The sequence below is a fragment of the Aethalodelphis obliquidens genome, unplaced genomic scaffold (genome assembly GCF_003676395.1).
Source record: "Aethalodelphis obliquidens isolate GAN/ISIS:26980383/991018 unplaced genomic scaffold, ASM367639v1 scaffold19, whole genome shotgun sequence".
Taxonomy (NCBI): Eukaryota; Metazoa; Chordata; class Mammalia; order Artiodactyla; family Delphinidae; genus Aethalodelphis; species Aethalodelphis obliquidens.
This window is the reverse complement of record NW_020837963.1, coordinates 12484055-12507689: the sequence shown is the minus strand read 5'-3', so window position 1 is coordinate 12507689 and position 23635 is coordinate 12484055. Positions and strand designations below refer to the sequence as shown.

Genomic DNA, 23635 nt, shown 5'->3' with positions numbered 1-23635 from the left:
GAAGCTAAGCTAATGAAATATACATATATTTATAGTTTGTTTTTGTTTCATTTTACGCAGGCCTCTGATTTTTTTTTTTTTCTTAAATATTGGGTTGGCCAAGAAGTTTGTTTGGGTTTTGCTGTAACATCTTATGAAAAACCTGAATAAACTTTTTGGCCAACCCCCATGCCCTGGAGCCTTAATGAATGAAATAGATTCTCCTCACAATGTAATAAGTCTAGTTCTCAAAGTTACTTTGCAGTTGAGGACGAATGGGAACAAGGGAAGAGGAGGCTGACAGGAAAGCAACGAGGCCGTGGTCCTCATATTCCATAATCGCTTAAAGGTAATTGTGGTTTTTCTGATTTTCTCACTAGCTTAGTTAGATGCTCGGCAGATGCCTGCATATAACAACATGACTGGACCAGTCGGTGAGGTCTTGCTGGTTGAAGAATGAAGGTAAGCCGTGCTGGACAATGATGGGATAAATTAAGGTTTAAAGACCAGTGAAAACGGATCTGAACAGAGCTTAGGGTTGCTTTCAATACCATGGAATTAGCAAAGGAGCAGGGCAGAGGACATTCAGGAGATAAAGGTAAAGTAAGTGGACGAAATAACCTGTAGCCTCCTTCTTTCCACGTGGAGTAAGGAATCTGTAAGGCCAGAGGAGCTCAGCCTGCAGGCTCATTGCTTTTTACAGCATTAGGCTGCGTGATAGGGCACATGTTAGCATTCCAGAATCCACCTCCTGCTCTATCTATAACGGACTATAGTGAGACCTCAGTTACTACCATTCTGTAACAATCAATCTTCACTTCTGTTTTTTCCTTCATTATCTGACCCATAGCAGGTCTGGTCATGGTCCACTACTGAAATATAGGTATATTCATGACTCACAAGAAAGAGGTTCTCTATGCTATTTCTGAAAAGACATTCTATTATCCTTTATACAGCAACAACAAGCTGATGAGGGGTTACTGACATACTAAAATGTAACTATATCCAAATTACAAATATATTTTTGATAGAATTGAGGCATACTTTGTTTTCATTTACCATGTCATATTATATTTCTTACTATATTTTTTTCTCCAAAGACTCAGGGTATTTTGTTTGATCGACATGAATGAATTTGATTGTGCAACTACTATGTAGCAGGCACTAGAAAACGTGGGGCTTCAAAAATGAGTTCTTTATGGAATTTACTTAAAATTTTCAATAATAAAATTCTTTTACTAATTTAAGATTTAGATAAGACTTTGGCCACACTTTCTTCCTCTCATACATCACTGCCTTTTTGGTCGCGTTACGTCAAAGTAAGAAAATAAGTGCCCAGATTTACCAAAGTGGATTAGATACCACCAAGTAACACAACCCAAACTTCCTAAGAAAAACTAGCTAACATGAACCTAAGAGAATCTTGCACAGAGCCAGCAGTTATTATTACAAAGAACGCATCCAAAAAGGATTGGAAAATCAGAGACAGATAATAACAAGTCTGCGAAACCAAAGGCAAATATTGTTAGAGGGAAGATTTGCATTGCTGATTTAACCAAACACACACTTGTAGCTCTCAGGATTCATGGAACCTAATTAACCTGCTTATCAAGAAGGCTGCTTTCCCAATGCAATTTAAAGCACTTCATCAGGAGTTACTTTTTTTTTTTTTAAATTAAGCAGAATTCAAGTCAGGCATATTCCTAAATTGCTAGCAGTTGCCAAGTAAAAACACAGTTAGGAGCACAGCAGGATTTTAACTACTGAACTGCCTCAAAGTTTCTGATTTCCATCGTCAGTGAGGTTCAGCCCAACACCACAGGTAAGGGCTGCCTTTAGAGAGGAAATCTACACATGGCCTACGGCAGTGCTGCCAGACTTTTCCACCAAAGCTCTCCTAAGTAAGGGGTGGGAGTCCTAGCCCTGACGATCTACAAACATTCTGAGGTCTCAAGGTTTATCTTTAAAATCTCCACAATTCATGTAATTTCATCGCGATGTAATGTATTTCCAAGTTTATTTTAATATAACCAACACTTACTGAATACTACTTGCTAAGAATTTTACATAAATTACCTTACTTCTCACAATAATAGGCCCTATTTCTATCACTATTTTGTAGTGAGGAAACTTCACCACAGAAAAATAAAGCAATATATATATATATTTTTGTGGTGCACGGGCCTCTCACTGCTGTGGCCTCTCCTGTTGCGGAGCACAGGCTCCGGACGTGCAGGCTCAGCAGCCATGGCTCACGGGCCCAGCCGCTCCGCGGCATGTGGGATCTTCCCGGACTGGGGCACGAACCCCCGTTCCCTGCATCGGCAGGCAGACTCTCAACCACTGCGCCACCAGGGAAGCCCTAAGCAATGTTCTTAAGCTTATGAAATGGAGATGGGATTTAAGCCACACAAGTTTCTATTTGTTCTTCTCCAGTATATTACACTACACTGTTTTAAATCACTTTTCAGTTAAATGAGTTAACTCTTCCTCCTCTAGTTGCTTAAGTCAGAGGTCAGCAAACCTTTTCTGTAAAGGGCCACGTAATACATTTGATAGGCTTTGTGGACCATATATGGTCTTTGCTGGCTACTACAACTCAGTTCTGCCACTGTAGTGTCACAGCAGCCATACACGATCCTTAAACGAATGATGTGGCTGTATTCCAGTAAAATTATATTTACTGAAATGGGTGGCAGGCAGGTTTGGGCGATAGCTTGTAAACTCTTAAAATAAGTAAAATTCCTGTTCCAGACTGAATGCATATTTATCTTGTGGTTTTGTATAATTGCCTGTACTAGTCTGAGAACAGGTCATAAGAAAACTGATTTGAAAAAGAAAAAAGAAGCCAATGCCAAAAGGTAAGGGAAAGAGATTTGACGTTTCTATCTAACCTTTACCAACTAATTGAATGATGATGACAGGGAACCTATATGTTCCTCCCCCTATTCCCTCAGCCATGGGTCCTCTGCTTCCACTGGGCCCAGGGACATTTCCTCAGCCTCTGGCATCCTGGACAGGCCACAGTGGGTCTTCCTATCACCTGTGACTCTCATCATGTAGGTGGTTGCCCCTTATCTTTCCACCTAATTGGAATCTACCCCTGGAGTCCAGTGAATTTACTAATTATCCCTTCTACATCTTTTATGTCATATCTCTATGTCTTTGCTCATGTTAGGAAAATTGTCCCTCTCTCTCTGTTCACTGATTCCAATAACTAATTCAAAAAATACTTTACTACATTCCTAGTTCAAAATTCCTAGTCCTTTGATTCACCTCTAAAATATCATTTTTTGAACACGCCAACTATACTTGTGTATTCTGTTTCAACTGTCGACTCACGTATTTCAAACACTACAACACTAATACCATAAAAGAATTAAGAGAATCCCTTAAGAGCTCATTGTCACTGGATAAAACTGGTAACTGGCAAAAGTAGTTAAGATTGATTTTAGAGATTTAGCTTTGTTTTTATGCTCTGAATGATGAGAGTAAAGGGTAACCTTCTCTTTCACACAGAACTGGAAGGTAAAGGTTATTCCATCGTTCGACACTAATGACAGTTTGGGGTATCAAAATAAAGAAGCTGAGGTAGAAAAATGTCATGGGGAGACTGAAATGTCTAAGCGTAATAAAATAATGTACAGAAAATAAAGTGCAATAGGAATGACATTACAAATTCCTGTTAAGAAAGAATGTCATTGATTGGTAAGTGTTTCTTAAATAATTTCGTGAAAAAGAATAAGATATTCAAATTATTCATGTTTCTTTCATGTTACCAAGATCTTCACTGAGACCACGCAGGAGGAAAAAACTGTCAGGATATGTATGCTCAGGTCAGTCTGTTGCTTTCTCATTAGTTTTTCATTGCTGTTCTTTCACTCCTCTTTGGGTTTCGTCACCGTGCTCACGCTGTCTCACTCTTCTCTCTGTTGGTGGCAATAGTGTCCTCTCTATGATTTCCTCACTTCTATTTTAAAGAAAGTTGAACAGGTCCCCTTATTCAATTTTCTTTTGCCTTTACCTTGTTGCTGTTTGTGCCTTATTTCTCTCAGGTTGTCTAATGATAATATACAGTTGACCCTTGAACGACACTAGCTTGAACCGCGAGGGTCCTCTCATACTCAGATTTCAATAGTAAATACTATAGCTCTACACCATCCAGGGTTGGTTGAATCCCCAGATGCAGAACCAGGGATATGGAGGAACCAGGGATAAGGAGGGTCAACTATAAGTTACATGTGGGTCTGCACCTCTAACCCCAGCGGTGTTCAGGGTCAACTGCATTCCAATTTTTAAAAATTGATTTACCAAAAGAGATTCTGAAAATGCTGTTTGAAGAATCTGTCTCTCTTAGGAGAGAATGTTATAGACAATATGTAACTTCATTTTTAAGCAAGTATTCACAGTGGTTTCATTGCTCAAAGTGAGAGTTCAGAGTAAAGAAATACAGTCACCAATGAGGAGTTAATGTCTTTTAAAGAAAATAAATCACGTAAAGGATACTCAATAGTTACATCAGTGTGGCAAATGATGCATATTCCACTCACTTCCAGGAAATGCACAATGCACACTCACGCATTAGAGCCTCTGAGAAGGCCTGCGTAAAGAAACGTGTTATATTCGAACAGTACCCCCAAACTTGTCTGACCCCTGAAACTTCTACCCCCAATACCTGTTACCATCTCTTAGAACTATTTCACGGAAAGCTGCCAGAGAAACTTTTGGAGAACTAATTAATAGTTTATTAAATTTAAGAGGCAATTTAAAATTTAGCTACATCCTGATGTATTTCTTCATATTCCTTCTGGAAATTCCTAATACAGTTGAATATATCCATCTAATACTACAGTTGAATACAATTCCTAATTCCTGATTGAATATATCAGCATTGATAGATGCTACAGTGAAAAATAAGAAGTTATTGGACAGTAATGAAAGCAAGCTTGGAACTATTTATCAATGACCACAATAAATTCACAATGATCAGGGTGGAGCCTAGCCCTGCTTTTGCTGTTAACTAACAGTGTGACTCTGGAATAGAGATTTAAAGTCTGGGAGCTTTGATTCACATACATGTGAAGTGGAGCTAGACCTGCTCCATCTACCCAACTGGTACATTCGGAGAACGAAGGGCTCAAGATCAAGACCGAGAAGAATTTCTCATAAACAATGAAGTTTTATAAAAGCAGAGAAAGTTATAAAAGTATAAAAAAGGAATATATCTCAAATAGAGACTCAGTTTCCTTACAGATCCACACTAAATGCCATTATGATTTCTGCCTTTCTTGAACTCTGAGTAGAATACTGTCTTATAATCGCTAAAGATCTCATTTTACATAGTCAGAAAACGAATTTTTGTTTAGCCACTAATCATAATAATGTATCACCAATTTTTTTTTCAGAAAACGAGGCAAAAATAAGAAATTCAGAAAACTTTGTTTAAAAGAAGAAAAGATTTATTGCAAAGTGGTTTGTGAGTAGTGCGTACCACCTTACTCAAGGCTCTATTACGAACCCATCTGTGGCAACTCTTCATTCCCAGTGAATAAAGACAGTAGGGGTCTATATTCTCTGAGTCCTTCATTAAACTATTGATCCCTTTAGCATTATCCATAATGTTCCAGCAGCTCAGCACGTCAACTGGTGAAGTGCTGGTCTCTCACTCCTTTCAATAACTTGTGCACTTTATGGAGAGGAAGTCATAATGATTTATTTACCTGACACTTTCCAGTCCGGATGTCGTACAGGGCCACTGAACCATGGCGAGCTCCAACTGCTATTCTGTGATTCCGCTCATAATAGCTGACCATGTAGAACCTGGATTGAACATTTGAACAACAAAAAAACAGAAAAAACAGGTGAGATGACCTGCACATCAAAGTGGATAGCAACACACTTCAAAGATTAAAGCCAGCTCTGATATATATTTTTAAATAACTATATATATATCTGTAATTAATATATTGAGATTTTTCAAAAATGTTTCATTGTAATAATTCTTAAAATCAACTGAAAGAAAAATGATGCAGAATACCGCTTAGACCTGTTAATGATTATTTTCAATAGAAAACAACTTCTTAACTACAAACACCATTGAATTTTGAAACAAGAGATAAGGGTCACATACAAAAAAGATGAAACATGAAAACTCAGTTTTGCTACAGTGACTATTCTGCAAATATTTCTATTTGAACAGAAATAGAAAAGATGAAAAGTCTTATATATTCAATCTAATTATGCTCTCAGGGTTTATTACAGTATTAAGGAATGCAAAATACTTTCCAGCAGGACAGTCATAAAAAAGCTGCATAAATATGAAGCTTAAACGTTCATATCAATAATTTAGAATGAAATTAGAAAGTTATCCACCAAAAAGTTATCTGGCAAATTCTCTAGAATTTCCACATTTATCAGTTTATTGAAATGATAACTGTGACTATTGGTAGTATAAATAAGCATATTTGGTGATATGGCATTGCATGAAAATAGGATTTAGGGAGGAGGCCTTGAAAGTTGTAAAAGGTTGATTTATTTTTATTTGTTTACTTTTCTAGATTAATTTTCATGATGATCAAGTATTCGAATTCCTGATCTATGCTTTGTTATGATTTAATGGCCATATGGCTAGAGCCTGGGAAGGTAAGAATAAAAATTATTAGAAGTGTAAATAAGGTATGATTTTATGTCCCCAAAGAGTTTTGAATATGCCTTCCCATTATCTAGTCCTATTGTCTCAGTGAGCATTACCCAGATAAATAAGTGGCCTACCCTCAATATTTCTGAGGATATTACATCAATTCTACTACACATTCCTTGCCATTTTTCTCTTTGATTCCCTGCTACTAATCTAAATTTTCTGCTATTATTTTTTTAAAAGACAGGATGGGGAGGCAAAACAAATGACAGAAAAGAAATATCATTTCTCTAATGCTTTCTTGAGATTGATATAGAGTAAAAAAACTAGTAGGGCATAGGACTCCATTTCTGAAATTCTGGTAAGAGAGGCAGAGAGAGAGAGGGAGAGAGGGAGAGAAGATACTTGTGAGCATTTTGAAACCAGGGACAGTCTGACAAAGCCATTTTGGCATTAACAGACATTATGACATTCATACATATTTTATAAATCTGGAAAACAAGCTATTAAGTGTTTAAACTTTTTGTTTGATACTTATTACCAAGGAATGGATTCAATAATACTTCTGTCCTATCCCTAAGCCTCACTCAATGAGGCAACTTTTTTCCTCTTCAGTGGAAGATGAATGCTTCGTTTCTAGTTACATGAAAGATACTACTTTAGGATGTCCTGCTGGTTTTTGCTGTGCTCAGGTATGGGATGTTCTCTTTGCATACAGGTTTGAGGGAAGGAAGGGGAGTGGAGGCTCCTGACACAATGAAGCTTCCCCACTATTCAGTGGTTAGTAAAAAGTTTCTTAAAAGCTTTTCTTGTCTAAAGCATCCTATTACTGCCCTCGGTAGAAAAGGCAGGAATCAGCAATCAGAATTCAAAATGTAATGTTTCCATAGTCAAAAATAAGAGGTTTAGAAGAGTTTAAAAATGTTTACTATTACGTTATTCAATAATGACAGTGGTCTAAGTATTGGGCATCAGTATATATCTATATGTATGCCTATGTCTACATCTACATCTAAACACACATAAGCCCACACAAGTTAAATCCTATCAGAGTAACATGGAATATAATAGCTAACAAATGTTTTAACAAATATCTATTCTGTGCAGGTTAATAGCCACAGGAAAATAACATTTCCAGAGGTATTTTGTTGTCCACTGTTAAACTCTGCACAGACATAACAGTTGTATTGCCCAAATCCTACTGCGAAACATGAATATAATTACCCCTCAAAATAATCCTCTTCAAACCAAACCGTTGGTAAAATACATTTATGTTGACCAAAATTTTACTTAGTTAAACTCAAATCTAAAAGTTTTGTTACACTGACCATTTTCTATGCTCTGGATATCAACCTTCTATATCATCCTTCTATATTATCTACAGACACCATTATTTATGGGAGAAAAAAAAGATCAAATCTATTCTTGGTATCAAATCTTTAGTCTGCCTGAAAGGACCATATATTACAGGTCTGCATTTTTCATTCTTTGCAGTTTACTACTAGGCTAATACTCCTAAAATATCTTAAAGAATTCTGGACAGTGAAGGTCTCATGGCATGTTTTTAATCTTTGGATTTCTGGTGAAACTTTTTATTTCTTGAACAGTCTCTCCTTTAACAGAGGAAACCCAAGGTATGTATGCAGTCACTTCCCAAGTATCCACTCTGGGGACTGGCTGCAGTGAGCCTAACTCTTCTGAGGGTTTCTAGAGCCCGCCATGCACCCAGACTACTCTTCTCCTGAAAGCAGTTCTCCACTGGGGGGCTGTCAAGATTTAAGGATGGTGCGATACACGTTACTTGACCCTACCCCAAAAAGGATCAATGGACTGCACAGCAGGATCCATCCTAGTTCTTAAGACTATTCTAGTCTTGACCTGACCCCACATGGGAGTCTTGAATTCCTCCAAAATTTGGGGGGAGGGCTCTCAGAGTAAGGGTTCACCTGTGCTGAGCCTTCTGGAAATGGTATCTCAGTCTCTAGTTCACTGCATTGATAACATGCACTTGGGCAGTATTTCTTGGGCAACAACCTGCCACGAATCTTTCTGTTATACTCAAGTTACAACAATGGTTTTCCTCTATTCGGCCCACAACAAGGAAACTGTTAAGTCAGAGGAAACATTACCACTCAAGTATATGAAAGACGAATAAAGTGGAATTGAATAACGTTGCAAAATGTATTTCTTGCTGGGGCTGCGGTGGTCATCATCCAAAAATTTTGAAGTCACTGATCTCCTTGCTTTCATTACTGTCCGCGTGCAGCCAGAGTGATCCTTTTCAGCCATAAATCAGATCACCTCTCCTGTGTGTTCACAACCGTCCTTCAAGATCTGGCCCTACGTGATCTGGCCCTAACACCTCTCGGACTTCTTATTCCCTTTGCTTGCTCTGCTCTGGTCATACTGATCTCCTTATGCTTTCGTGAATATTCCAAGAGTGTACCCACTTTGGAGTTTAACGTTTGCTATTCCCTCTGCTTGAAAATCTCATCTGCCCGGTATCTCCAGGGTTTGTGCCCTTGCTTCATTTAGGTCTCTGTCCCAAGGTTATCTTGATAAGGAAGGCCTTTATGGGCCATCCTATTTAATACAGCAGACTTTCCTCCACTACTCTTGAGTCCAATATCCTATTTTTTCTTTATTGTATTTATCATCTTTTTGACATTAAACAATAATTTTTTGTTTATTGCTTGTTTCCCTCCATCAGAGACTTTTTTGTGTATGAATACATAAACAGGGTCCAATCAAGCAGCATACAGCAGTACGAAGTTTAATGCTGTAGGAAGTCCAAATCACTATGCTTATCCTTCAGTGACTACTTTATAAACTAGGCTAAACATATCAAGTTTTAAGACCACTGAATGTTTCATAAGGTCTAAAATAATAATTGGTATAAACAACAAAGGAAATCAAAACTGTCTATAAAAGTTAGGCAGAAATCAACAAACAGAAAGCAGCCGCATGACCCTTCTAAAAAATGTATTTTCAATTGAGACAAACAATTGCAGATTTACAAAAAGATATCTGTAAAGGCCCTTGAAGTCTGAGTACATTGCATGAGACTGACGGTTGCATAATGGAAATTATTTAATTGTGTCTTGGGGAACTAGAAAAGATTATTTGGTCTGAAACTCAAGAAGGCAAATATAGTCTAAATAATGATACATACAATAAAGTAGGTATTTTTGGTACAAATGTGCTGGGAATAAAATTATTCTAAGAATTTGCCAGGTATTTATATAGGCACACATAAATTTCACTGAACATGGTATCACACAAAACATAATTAAAAGAAATAATCAATTATCGATCATTACTAAATATTAGAATAGGTTATTATATTTCTCCAAAGCATATTTGTGACATCAACTCCTCAGAAGTAACACACAACAGGGTGCCACCCACCCATAACTGGGCGGTTTATGATGTGAAACACAAATGTGTATTGGGTCCACTCCAGGGCGGGATTCTGGAGCAAATCATGTTGCTTAAGAGTTTGCCAAGCACCCAATACCTAAATCTAAACAACTTTGGTATTCTCTACTTATAGTCTCCCTTGAATTAATGACCTTTTTTATTTTTATTAAAAATGGCCCTCAAATAAGAGAAATTTGTGTGAAACTTAAACGTCAATTTGGAAAAATACAGGAAGAGGAAACATGCAACTCTCAACAGAGATATGATTTAGGAGAAAGACAGAAACCTGTAAAATCACTTTCTCAACTATGACTTTGATAATCTGCAATGATTTCAGGATGTTAATACTGTATATAGTGTCCTTGAGCATTAAAATACAACAAGGAACACTCTTCAACTAATCCAAAATTCATCTCCAGCTAAAATGAGCCCATCTAAAATCTAACGATGTAAGGAATAGAATGTATGAGCTATAAGTACGATTTATAACTAGTTACAAGTCACTACTACTGAGGACAAACTGTGTAACAGGCACTGTCCTGAGAACTGGTATATGTATTTCCAGGAGTAGCTGTGGTATTAGGAGCAATTCTTATCTAGTTGCTTTTACAAATTCTTGATGTTGATTTAAAATGGTTCAAAAACTTTGGACTCTTTGTTTAAAAGGTATTAAGGCAATATGCACTTGTAAAAAACCACCACTAATATGTATTAGTGTATATGTATATATTAGTGTATATGTATACAAATACATATATGTATACATATACATATATGTATATGTATAGTAAAAAGTAAGTCTTTCCTCTCATACCCCCTCCTTCACCAAGGGTTAATTACTGTTAACAATTTGGTGGATCTTCCCAGCTTTTTCTAATGTTTATTACAAAAATAGTATCATGTTACATCTATTATTCTACAACTTCCTTTTCTTCCCTCAATAGTTCATGGAACATCCTCCCACATCAGTATAAATGAATCCACGTCATCCTTTCTCACACCTGCATTGTACCCCTGTGCATTTATACTCCATTATTTAACTCTTCCCTTTCTGACATTTAAGTTATATTATACATAGATTCTTGTATATGTAGGTGAGTATTTTTGTAGGATAGATTCCCCAAAGCAACATTCTGGATTAAAGCATACACACATTTTATTTTATTATTTTAAAATTTTTATTTATTTATTGGCTGTGGTGGGTTTTCATTGCTGGGTGCAGGCTTTCTCTAGTTGCGGCAAGCAGGGGCTACTCTTCGTTGTGGTGTGCAGGCTTCCTACTACGGTGGCTAGTCTTGTTGTGGAGCACGGGCTCTAGGCGCAGGGGCTTCAGTAGTTGTGGCTCGCGGGCTCTAGAGCGCAACCTCAGTAGTTGTAGCGCATGGGTTTAGTTGCTCCGTGGCATGTGGGATCTTCCCGGGCCAGGGCTCGAATCCGTGTCCCCTGCATTGGCAGGCGGATTCTTAACCACTGTGCCACCAGGGAAATCCAAGCATACACACATTTAAAATTTTGATTACCTTCAATTCCCCGTAAAAGAGTGACCCCACTTGATATTTCAAATTTTCTACTTTTTTCGCCAATACAAGGAAAAATTGCTATCACATTTTTGTTTTAATTTGCATGAAATAACTTTTTAGATTGGTTCATTTGATTGCACTCTGCAGGATATGCATGCAGATTTTTTATACTAATGAAAACAAAATTTATTTAAAATCTAATCAACACACTGCCTCCCTTTATTCATCGTGCATACTCGATGAGGAGAGAGACTCCTAATATCCACGATGTGCTCCCAATAACCCCTGGACAAGATCTGAGCCCTCAACACAGGCAAAGCTGTTCTGCAGGGAAGAACGGCAGGCCTTCTGTGGTGGAGCAACGTACAGTTTGACAACGAGAAGGTACCAATGACAACACCCTTGTCCCCTTTTTGGCCAGGATGGGATGGGAAAGAGCTCTTCTGAGGGCGCCCACGTGAGAAGCCACGGCCTAAAAGATTCAGGAGTCGGTTCTCAGAGCACTGCTCAACAGCCCTCAGGGATGTCAGAGCTGCAACCAAGGAGGGCGCTTTGTAGAGGAGGAAACACCTTGCAGACATGTTTGTACACCTCCCCCGACAGAACTCCGGTCTCCACGCTGCTAACATGTTTGAACGCTTCAGAGACACGAAAGCGGCTTTGGTGAAGGCATCAGCTCAAGGGGACCTGTGTTAGTTTTGGGGGGTGTGAGCAGTGGAGGGTGGGGGAATGTTTTCTAGAAGTGCTTCATTCCAGTGACGGGCACTAGTTCAAAAGACAAAATGTAAAGAGACCTCATTCTGGGATGGTGATGGACACTGGCAAATTCCACTTAAGAGCCACAACTTCCCACTCAGCATCTTGCACATTGTAAAATCATCAATAGGTGTTCATCGCCTGAACACCACCACTAAGTATTTAATTGGTGAACTACTTTCCTTCTGAAAAAACTTGCTATAGGCATGCTGTAGCTGGGGTGTTAGAAGGAGAACTGGAAGCAGAGTTTCTGCAAGGAAAAATACCACGCCTGTTGAGGGTGTATTGTATGATGGCTGAGAGACACGTCTCTTATCACCTGACTCTTCCACCTACTAATTGTGTGACCTTGAGCAAATTAGGTAACTTACCTATGCCTCGGCTTCCTCATCCATAAAATGGGAACAACAATAGCACCTGATATAATTGTCATGAGGACTAAATGAGTTAATACATGTAAAGTTCTTAGAACCATTCCTGGCACATAATAAGTACTTACTATAGTAAGTACACACTTTAGTAGCTATAATAATTATCATCATCATCACCATTTGCATCTCTGAATATACACCACAGAAAGGATATAAAAGGTGTAGTTGTTTTGCTATTTTTCTAGGGCAAGTAAGTGCTAATAACATGCTAATAAATAAGGGACATGAGTTCCCCCAAATAGTTTAAACTTGCCTATTCCTTAAACACTTGTGATTTGCAGATATAACCTGATAATAACAAATTATCTCAGTTTCAGCTTAAAGTTGCTAATACAAATGATATAGACTTTGGTTTGCAACTCTTCTCTATCATTTCCAACAGTGTGAAAATTTAATATTCTTTCTGTTATACAGTGAAATGGAATACTTCCAGAAGCTTTAGAGATTTGTTTTTTCATCAAGAACTTTAATATTGAAAGACAGTCGTCTGTTGGGGAGTTTTTAGGACTAGGCATATGGACTAAAATGGTTTTAGAAGGATTTCTACTCATATGAGTGTAGGAGTAACATCTATGTTTATTATAAAAGGCATCCTATAAAATAGTAACTAATTTAAGAATTTTACTGGAAGTTAGGATAGACGCTGTTTTACATCCCATTATTGTTATCATCATCCAAGATAAGAACAAACCAAAGATTTGGAGGAGGTTTTTTAAAAAAACGAGCTCATGCACCGTTCTAAGTAGACAGTATTCATTTTCTTACTGGATTTTAAGTGCCCATTTAGAATGAACAGAGCTGATTCAGCTTTTCACTTGAAAAGCAGAATCAATCAGTCTGTCTACATAATAACAAAGTTTAAGAAAAGGTAAACTATGTCTGAAAATACAGACTTTTAACTCTTTGTCTGGATTTTTTTCCCTCATTCAGTTCAAAACTTTAAATACTTATTTTACTCTGAATTTTTTGTATCTTATCTATGTTATAGCTTTAATGTTTTCCCAATGATTTTTTTAATTTGAATTATTCTAATATAGTACATCCAATTTTAAAGGAATACACACTGTAAAAAAGAAACAGAGACTATAGAAAAATAAACAGTTAAGAAAGGAAAGTTATCCTTTACGACAAACCCCCTCCACCACCTGAGGTAACCATAAGAAACACTTTGGGGTGTGTCTTTCCAGACTTTTTCCCCACTTCATATGTATATCTGCAGGTACATGCCTGAATATCAATCCTTACATACAGTTTTCTGCTTCAAAAATGATTTTATTTTACATACTTTTCTGAAACTTTGCTAGTTTCTCTTTAAATTTATCTTACACTGGCATCTTTCCACATCAGTAGAAATGGATTGCCCTCAACCTTTTTAATGGCTGTATGGTATGCCACTGTGCCAGTATCTTTCAATGGAAGAACTGTTGGTAAGCAATAATTACATCTAGAGGATGCTGGTGAATAAAAGTGTTTTAACATAGGGCTTCCCTGGTGGCACAGTGGTTGGGAGTCCGCCTGCCGATGCAGAGGACACGGGTTCGTGCCCCGGTCCGGGAAGATCCCACATGCCGCGGAGCGGCTGGGCCCGTGAGCCATGGCCGCTGAGCCTGCGCGTCTGGAGCCTGTGCTCTGCGACGGGAGGGGCCACAGCAGTGAGAGGCCCGCGTACCGCAAAAAAAAAAAAAAAAAAGTATTTTAATATAAAGTACGTTTTCTATGAAAATCATATTAAAAGGCCAATTGAGAGATAATCAGTTAAATCCAGGAAAACCATAAAAAGTACTTCAAATTTCAATGTCTATGCTACAAAGACTTAGGTGATTTATCCATTTACAGTAAATTAGAGAAATTTACATCCTGAGTTCTTTAAAGTTAGTTTCCTCCTTACTCCTACTTCTGTCTTTTTAATACCTACTAAGAAGTCCAAGTAGCTAAGACATCAAATGTATTGCTCGGGTCTATGATTGAGAATTTCTTCATTCTTAGCAGTGAAATATGCAATGGAAAAGAATACACACTATAATTTTTGCAAAGTGATCATTGATTCATTGGTCAGAGATTTATAATCGCATTTAATATGGTATTTCATTCGGTGACAGCCAATTTTGCATATGGAAATGGCTTAGGGTTTGCAGTCAGAGGATTTCTCTGGCTGATAAACAATCACTCATCTTTTTTTTTTTCTCTTTTTCTTTTTTATCATTTTTAAAACATTTTTATTGAAGTAGAGTTGATTTACAATGTTGTGTTAGTTTCTGCTGTACAGCAAAATGAATCAGTTACACATATACATATATCCCCTCTTTTTTAGATTATTTTCCCATATGGGTCATTACAGCTAAAACATCACCAGTCCTCCTTTTAACTACTGTGCACACCTAACAGGTCCCCCGCTTTGTGTTCCTCCCATCACAGCACCTGGGAATCTTCTCTGTGTCCTGGATACCCTTCTATCATAGTGTTGCGACATTTCTCTGATATTCTGCTCTGTCTCTGCCAAGCCAACTTCAAGGCCTTCGAGGGCGGGCAGAGACCCTGACTGACCGGATGGAGCTGAACGGCCCACACTGGCCCAACCTAGCACAGTGCACAGAGGTAGAAATAAGTTTGTCCTTATTCAAGTAATAGAAAAATGACTGATGTGCCCTGAGCATAGTGAACTGAGATTGGGACTTGAAGAATGCCTGACACATTTAATAGGATATCATCTGTAACGTAAGCCCAATGATACACAGTTTTGCTGCCAGGTGTCATGTATCACGGTACTGTGGGTAACACCAAACATCTAGGATTCTTTAAGGAGGCCTCCTTCTGGGGCCAGCAGCATTGCCATTTGACGAGAGCCAGGAATCCCCAGAAAAGTGAAGAGTCCTTTAAAGTAAGTAGAATAAGTTTCAGGATTTGTACTGAGCCTCAAAAAAACTAATCCCAGATCTTCCTGTCTACCCTACCTTCTCCCCAAGTACTGGATCCTAGGAAAGGTTATGACTTCGGGATACAGAGGATGCAGAAAACAGAAGAGTTTTCAGAAAGAAGAAGTAAGTTTCATATTTCAGTGCAACCAAAGGTTCCACTGAATCAGAGGTTCTCCACCAAGTGTGGTCTGCAGATGCCTTGGGGGCCTTATGCTCCTATTGGGAAGTGTGTGAGATCAAAACTATTTTTGTAAAACTCCTGAGATGTCATATGGTCTTTTCATTGTGTTGAACTGGCACTGATGGTATACAGTGATGGGTAAAACTGCTGGTGCTTCAGTCTGAATCAAGGCAGTGGCACCAAACTGTACTAGGCATCATTATACACTTCACTGCCATGCACTGGTAGTAAATAAAACAACAAAGTGTTTCCACTTAAGAATATCCTTGATGAAGCAGTAAAAATTATTAATCTTATTTAAATTTTGACCCTTGAGTACATGTTGTTTTATTATTCACTGTGACAGAATGGGAAGTATACATAAAGTACTTCTAATGTCAACGGAAATATGATTGGTGTCTCAGGGGAAAACGCTTGGAAGACTGAGGTGCAAGCTTAACTAGCTGTTTCTTCACTTTCACTGAAAGTATAACCAACAGAGAAACTATGATTATTTGGACTCGGGTATTTGGCAGACATTTTCTTGAAAAAGAACTGCTTTGTTCCCGTCCAGGAAAGCAACTGACAGAATTTGTTGCCAATGATAAAATTCAAGCTTTCAAGTAGAAATTTTGGAAAATAGAATCTGGCTTCCCAATACTCACTGACTTTTTTTTTTTTATGAGATCAGCAGCGATATTAGCAAATAAGAGGTTCTGATATTGTGGATTGCAACGTGACAGTATATGGAGAATTTGCATATAATTCAAACCAAGATTTTCCAAAGACAAGTGCATAATGTTATAACATCATGCATGGGTGAAAGACACACTCACAAAACCACTCAAAGACCCACCCAATGGATGGAACGTAACAGTATGAAAAGTTCATTAAAATTACAAATTCCACATTGCAGCTAACCTTTAAAAAACGATTACATGTTGAGTTTTGGTGAACTACCAAAGAAGATGCACAATTATTTTAAAAGGCTATTGAAATATGACTCCCTTTTTCAACTATATATCTATGCAAGGCCAGATTTTCACCATAAACTTCAACTAAAACAACATATGGCAACAGATTAAAGACATGTGCAGATATAAAAATCCATCTGTCTTCTATTAAGCCAGACATTAAAGAAATCTGCAAAAATGTTAAGCAATGCTACATTTCTCAGTAGTTTTTCTGTTTTGGCAAGTAGTTATTTTTCACAAAAATAAGTTTTTATATCAACACGAATTGAGTTTATTATTATTAAATAAGTCAATAAATATTATTTTAAAAATCTCAGTTTTAATTTCTAATATATTAAAAATCTATAGATACAACTTTTATAAACAAAAATTCTTCACAGTCTTCAATTTTTAAGGGGTTCTGAGACCAAAAGTTTGAGAACCACTACACTCAAGTTTGAAAAGCATTTGGCAATCAAAAAGTTGTTTGGAGGATTTGAGAAGATGGCGGAAGAGTAAGACGTGGAGATCACCTTCCTCCCCACAAATACATCAGAAATACATCTACACGTGGAACAACTCCTACAGAACACCTACTGAACGCTGGCAGAAGACCTCAGACCTCCCAAAAGGCAAGAAACTCCCCACGTACCTGGGTAGGGCAAAAGAAAAAGAAAAAACAGAGACAAAAGAATAGGTATGGGACCTGCACCAGTGGGAGGGAGCCGTGAAGGAGGAAAGGTTTCCACACACTAGGAAGCCCCTTCGCGGGCGGAGACTGCAGGTGGAGGAGGGGGAAGTTTCGGATCCGCGGAGAAGGGCGCAGCAACAGGGGTGCAGAGGGCAAAGCGGACAGATTCCCGCACAGAGGATCAGTGCCGACCAGCACTCACCAGCCTGAGAGGCTTCTTTGCTCACCTGCCGGGGAGGCTGGGGTTGGGAGCTGAGGCTCGGGCTTCGGTCAGAGCGCAGGGAGAGGACTGGGGTTGGCGGCGTGAACAAAGCCTGTAGGGGGTTAGTGCACCACAGCTAGCCGGGAGGGAGTCCGGGAAAAAGTCTAGAGCTGCCAAAGAGGCAAGAGACCATTGTTTCAGGGTGCGTGAGGACAGGGGATTCAGAGCACCGCCTAAACAAGCTCCAGAGACGGGGGTGAGCCACGGCTATCAGCGTGGACACCAGAGACAGGCATGGGATGCTAAGGCTGCTGTTGCTGCCACCAAGAAGCCTGTGTGCGAGCACAGGTCACTCTGCACACCTCCCTTCCGGGGAGCCTGTGCTGCCCGCCACTGTCAGGGTCCCGGGATCCAGGGACAACTTCCCCGGGAGAACGCACGGCGTGCCTCAGGCTGATGCAACGTCACGCTGGCCTCTGCCGCCGCAGGCTCACCCCGCACTACGTCCTCCTCCCTCCCCCCGGCCTGAGTGAGCCAGAGCCCCCGAATCAGCGGCTTCTTTAACCCCGTCCTGTCTGAGCGAAGAACAGATACCCTCGGGCGACCTACACGCAGAGGCAGGTCCAAATCCAAAGCTGAACCCCGGGAACTGTGCGAACACAGAAGAGACAGGGAAATCTCACCCAGCACGCTCAGGAGCAGCGGATTAAATCTCCACAATCAACTTGATGTATCCTACATCTGCAGAATACCTGAATAGACAATGAATCATCCCAAATTGAGGAGGTGGACTTTGGGAGCAAGATATATTATTTTTTCCCCTTTTCCTCTTTTTCCGTGTGGATGAAAGGTTCTTGGTGCTCCAGCCAGGTGTCAGGGCTGTGCCTCTGAAGTGGGACAGCCAACTTCAGGACAAGAGACCTCCCAGCTCCACGTAATATCAAACAGCGAAAATCTCCCAGAGATCTCCATCTCAACACCAAGACCCAGCTTCACTCAATGACCAGCAAGCTACAGTGCTGGACACCCTATGCCAGACAACTAGCAAGACAGGAACACAGCCCCATCCATTAGCAGAGAGGCTGCCTAAAATCATAATAAGGCCACAGACACCCCAAAACACACCACCAGATGTGGACCTGCCCACCAGAAAGACAAGATCCAGCCATGTCAACCGGAACACAGGAACTAGTACCCTCCACCAGGAAGCCTACACAAGTCACTGAACCAAACTTAGCCCACTGGGAACAGACACCAAAAACAACGGGAACTATGAACTTGCAGCCTGTGAAAAGGAGACTCCAACCACAGTAAGTTAAGCAAAATGAGAAGACAGAAAAACACACAGCAGATGAAGGAGCAAGGTAAAAACCCACCAGACCTAACAAATGAAGAGAATATAGGCAGTCTACCTGAAAAAGGATTCAGAATAATGATAGTAAAGATGATCCAAAATCTTGGAAATAGAATAGAGAAAATGCAAGGAACATTTAACAAGGACCTAGAAGAACTAAAGAGGAAACAAGCAATGATGAACAACACAATAAATGAAATTGAAAATACTCTACAAGGGATAAATAGCAGAATAACTGAGGCAGAAGAATAGATAAGTGACCTGGAAGATAAAATAGTGGAAATAACTACTGCAGAGCAGAATAAAGAAAAAAGAATGAAAAGAACTGAGGACAGTCTCAGAGACCTCAGAGACAACATTAAACGCACCAATATTGGAATTATAAGGGTCCCAGAAGAAGAAGAGAAAAAGAAAGGGACTGAGAAAATATTTGAAGAGATTATAGTTGAAAACTTCCCTAATATGGGAAAGGAAATAGTTAATCAAGTCCAGGAAGCACACAGAGTCCCATACAGGGTAAATCCAAGGAGAAACACGCCAAGACACATATTAATCAAACTATCAAAAATTAAATACAAAGAAAACACATTAAAAGCAGCAAGGGAAAAACAACAAATAACACACAAGGGAATCCCCATAAGGTTAACGGCTGATTTTTCAGCAGAAACGCTGCAAGCCAGAAGGGAGTGGCAGGACATATTTAAAGTGATGAAGGAGAAAAACCTACAACCAAGATTACTCTACCCAGCAAGGATCTCATTCAGATTTGATGGAGAAATTAAAACCTTTACAGACAAGCAAAAGCTGAGAGGGTTCAGCACCACCAAACCAGCTTTACAACAAATGCTAAAGGAACTTCTCCAGGCAAGAAACACAAGAGAAGGAAAAGACCTATAATAATAAACCCAAAACAATTAAGAAAATGGGAATACGAACATACATATCGATAACTACCTTAAATGTAAATGGATTAAATGCTCCCACCAAAAGACACAGACCGGCTGAATGGATACAAAAACAAGACCCATATATATGCTGTCTACAAGAGACCCACTTCAGACCTAGGGACACATACAGACTGAAAGTGAGGGGATGGAAAAATATATTCCATGCAAATGGAAATCAAAAGAAAGCTGGAGTAGCAATTCTAATATCAGACAAAATAGACTTTAAAATAAAGACTATTACAAGAGACAAAGAAGGATACTACATAAAGATCAAGGGATCGATCCAAGAAGAAGATATAACAATTGTAAATATTTATGCACCCAACATAGGAGTACCTCAATACATAAGGCAAATACTAACAGCCATAAAAGGGGAAATCGACAGTAACAGATTCATAATATGGGACTTTAACACCCCACTTTCACCAATGGACAGATCATCCAAAATGAAAATAAATAAGTAAACACAAGCTTTAAATGATACATTAAACAAGATAGACTTAATTGATATTTATAGGACATTCCATCCAAAAACAACAGAATACACAGTTTTCTCAAGGGCTCATGGAACATTCTCCAGGATAGATCATATCTTGGGTCACAAATCAAGCCTTGGTAAATTTAAGAAGATTGAAATCATATCAAGTATCTTTTCCGACCACAACACTATGAGACTAGATATCAATTACAGGAAAAGATCTGTAAAAAATACAAACACATGGAGGCTAAACAATACACTACTTAATAATGAAGCGATCACTGAAGGAATCAAGGAGGAAATCAAAAAATACCTAGAAACAAATGACAATGGAGACATGACAACCCAAAACCTATGGGATGCAGCAAAAGCAGTTCTAAGAGGAAAGTTTATAGCAACACAATCCTACCTTAAGAAACAGGAAACATCTCAAATAAACAACCGAATCTTGAACCTAAAGCAATTAGAGAAAGAAGAACAAAAAAACCCCAAAGTTAGCAGAAGGAAAGAAATCATAAAGATCAGATCAGAAATAAATGAAAAAGAAATGAAGGAGGGGTTCCCTGGTGGCGCAGTGGTTGAGAATCTGCCTACCAATGCAGGGGACACGGGTTCGAGCCCTGGTCTGGGAAGATCCCACATGCCGCGGAGCAACTAAGCCCGTGCGCCACAGCTACTGAGCCTGCGCGACTGGAGCCTGTGCTCTGCAACAAGAGAAGGCCGCGACAGTGAGAGGCCCGCGCACCGCGATGAAGAGTGGCCCCCGCTTGCCGCAACTAGAGAAAGCCCTCGCACAGAAACAAAGACCCAACACAGCCAAAAATAAATAAATAAATAAATTTAAAAAAAAAAGAAATGAAGGAAACGATAGCAAAGATCAATAAAACTAAAAGCTGGTTCTTTGAGAAGATAAACAAAATTGATAAACCATTAGCCAGACTCATCAAGGAAATAAGGGAGAAGACTCAATAGAATTAGAAATGAAAAAGGAGAAGTAACAACTGACACTGCAGAAATACAAAGGATCATGAGAGATTACTACAAGAAAATCTATGCCAATAAAATGGACAACATGGAAGAAATTCTTAGAAATGCACAACCTGCCAAGACTGAACCAGGAAGAAATAGAAAATATGAACAGATCAATCACAAGCACTGAAATTGAAACTGTGATTAAAAATCTTCTAACAAACAAAAGCCCAGGACCAGATGGCTTCACAGGCGAATTCTATCAAACATTTAGAGAAGAGCTAACACCTTTCCTTCTAAAACTCTTCCAAAATGTAGCAGAGGGAGGCACACTCCCAAACTCATTCTACAAGACCACCATCACCCTGATTCCAAAACCAAACACAGATGTCACAAAGAAAGAAAACTACAGGCCAATATCACTGATGAACATAGATGCAAAAATCCTCAACAAAATACTAGCAAACAGAATCCAACAGCACATTTAAAGGATCATACACCATGATCAAGTGGGGTTTATTCCAGGAATGCAAGGATTCTTCAATATATGCAAATCAATCAACGTGATACACCATATTAACAAATTGAAGGTGAAAAACCATATGATCATCTCAATAGATGCAGAGAAAGCTTTCAACAAAATTCAACACCCATTTATGATAAAAACGCTGCAGAAAGTAGGCATAGAGGGAACTTTCCTCAATAAAGGCCATCTATGACAAACCCACAGCCAATATCGTCCTCAACAGTGAAAAACTGAAAGCATTTCCACTAAGATCAGGAACAAGACAAGGTTGCCCACTCTCACCACTATTATTAAACATAGTTTTGGAAGTGTTAGCCACAGCAAACAGAGAAGAAAAAGAAATAAAAGGAATCCAAATCGGAAAAGAAGAAGTAAAGCTGTCACTGTTTGCATATGACATGATACTATACATAGAGAATCCTGAAGATGCTACCAGAAAACTACTAGAGCTAATCAATGAATGTGATAAATTATCAGGATACAAAATTAATGCACAGAAATCTCTTACATTCCTATACACTAATGATGAAAAATCTGAAAGTGAAATTAAGGAAACACTCCCATTTACCATTGCAACAAAAAGAATAAAATATCTAGGTAAAAACCTACCTAAGGAGACAAAAGACCTGTATACAGAAAATTATAAGACTCTGATGCAAGAAATTAAAGATGATACAAATAGATGGAGAGATATACCATGTTCTTGGATTGGAAGAATCAACATTGTAAAAATGACTCTACTACTCAAAGCAATCTACAGATTCAATGCTATCCCTATCAAACTACCACTGGCATTTTTCACAGAACTAGAACAAAAAAATTTCACAATTTGTATGGAAACACAAAAGACCTCAAATAGCTAAAGCAATCTTGAGAATGAAAAACGGAGCTGGAGGAATGAGGCTCCCTGACTTTAGACTATACTACAAAGCTACAGTAATCAAGACAGTATGGTACTGTCACAAAACAGAAATATAGATCAATGGAACAGGATAGAAAGCCCAGAGATAAACCCATGCACATATGGTCACCTTATCTTTGATAAAGGAGGCAAGAATATACAGTGGAACAAAGACAGCCTGTTCAATAAGTGGTACTGGGAAAACTGGACAGGTACATGTAAAAGTATGAAATTAGGACACCGCCTAACACCATACACAAAAATAAGCTCCAAATGGATTAAAGACCTAAATGTAAGGCCAGACACTATCAAACTCTTAGAGGAAAACATAGGCAGAAAGCTCTATGACATAAATCACAGCAAGATCCTTTTTGACCCACCTCCTAGAGAAATGGAAATAAAAACAAAAATAAACAAATGGGACCTAATGAAACTTAAAAGCTTTTGCACAGCAAAGGAAACCATAAACAAGACGAAAAGACAACCCTCAGAATGGGAGAAAATATTTGCAAATGAAGCAACGGACAAAGGATTAATCTACAAAATTTACAAGCAGCTCATGCAGCTCAATAACAAAAAAAAAAACAACCCAATCCAAAAATGGGCAGAAGACCTAAATAGACATTTCTCCAAAGAAGATATATAGATTGCCAACAAACACATGAAAGAATGCTCAATATCATTAATCATTAGAGAAATGCAAATCAAAACTACAATGAGATATCATCTCACACCAGTCAGAATGGCCATCATCAAAAAATCTGGAAACAATAAATGCTGGAGAGGGTGTGGAGAA

The 23635-nt window shown here is 38.7% G+C and overlaps 1 protein-coding gene across 5 annotated transcripts in view; it reads right to left on the bottom strand.

Moving 5' to 3' along the window:
• WDR7 (WD repeat domain 7) overlaps positions 1 to 23635 on the bottom strand; it is a 391118-nt gene that overhangs the window by 82121 nt on the left and 285362 nt on the right. For all 5 annotated transcript variants that reach the window (XM_027118595.1, XM_027118593.1, XM_027118592.1 and 2 more), the window contains one exon: positions 5700 to 5799. In XM_027118595.1, coding sequence (XP_026974396.1) covers positions 5700 to 5799 — 100 coding nt within the window. The remainder of the gene's footprint in view (positions 1 to 5699; positions 5800 to 23635) is intronic.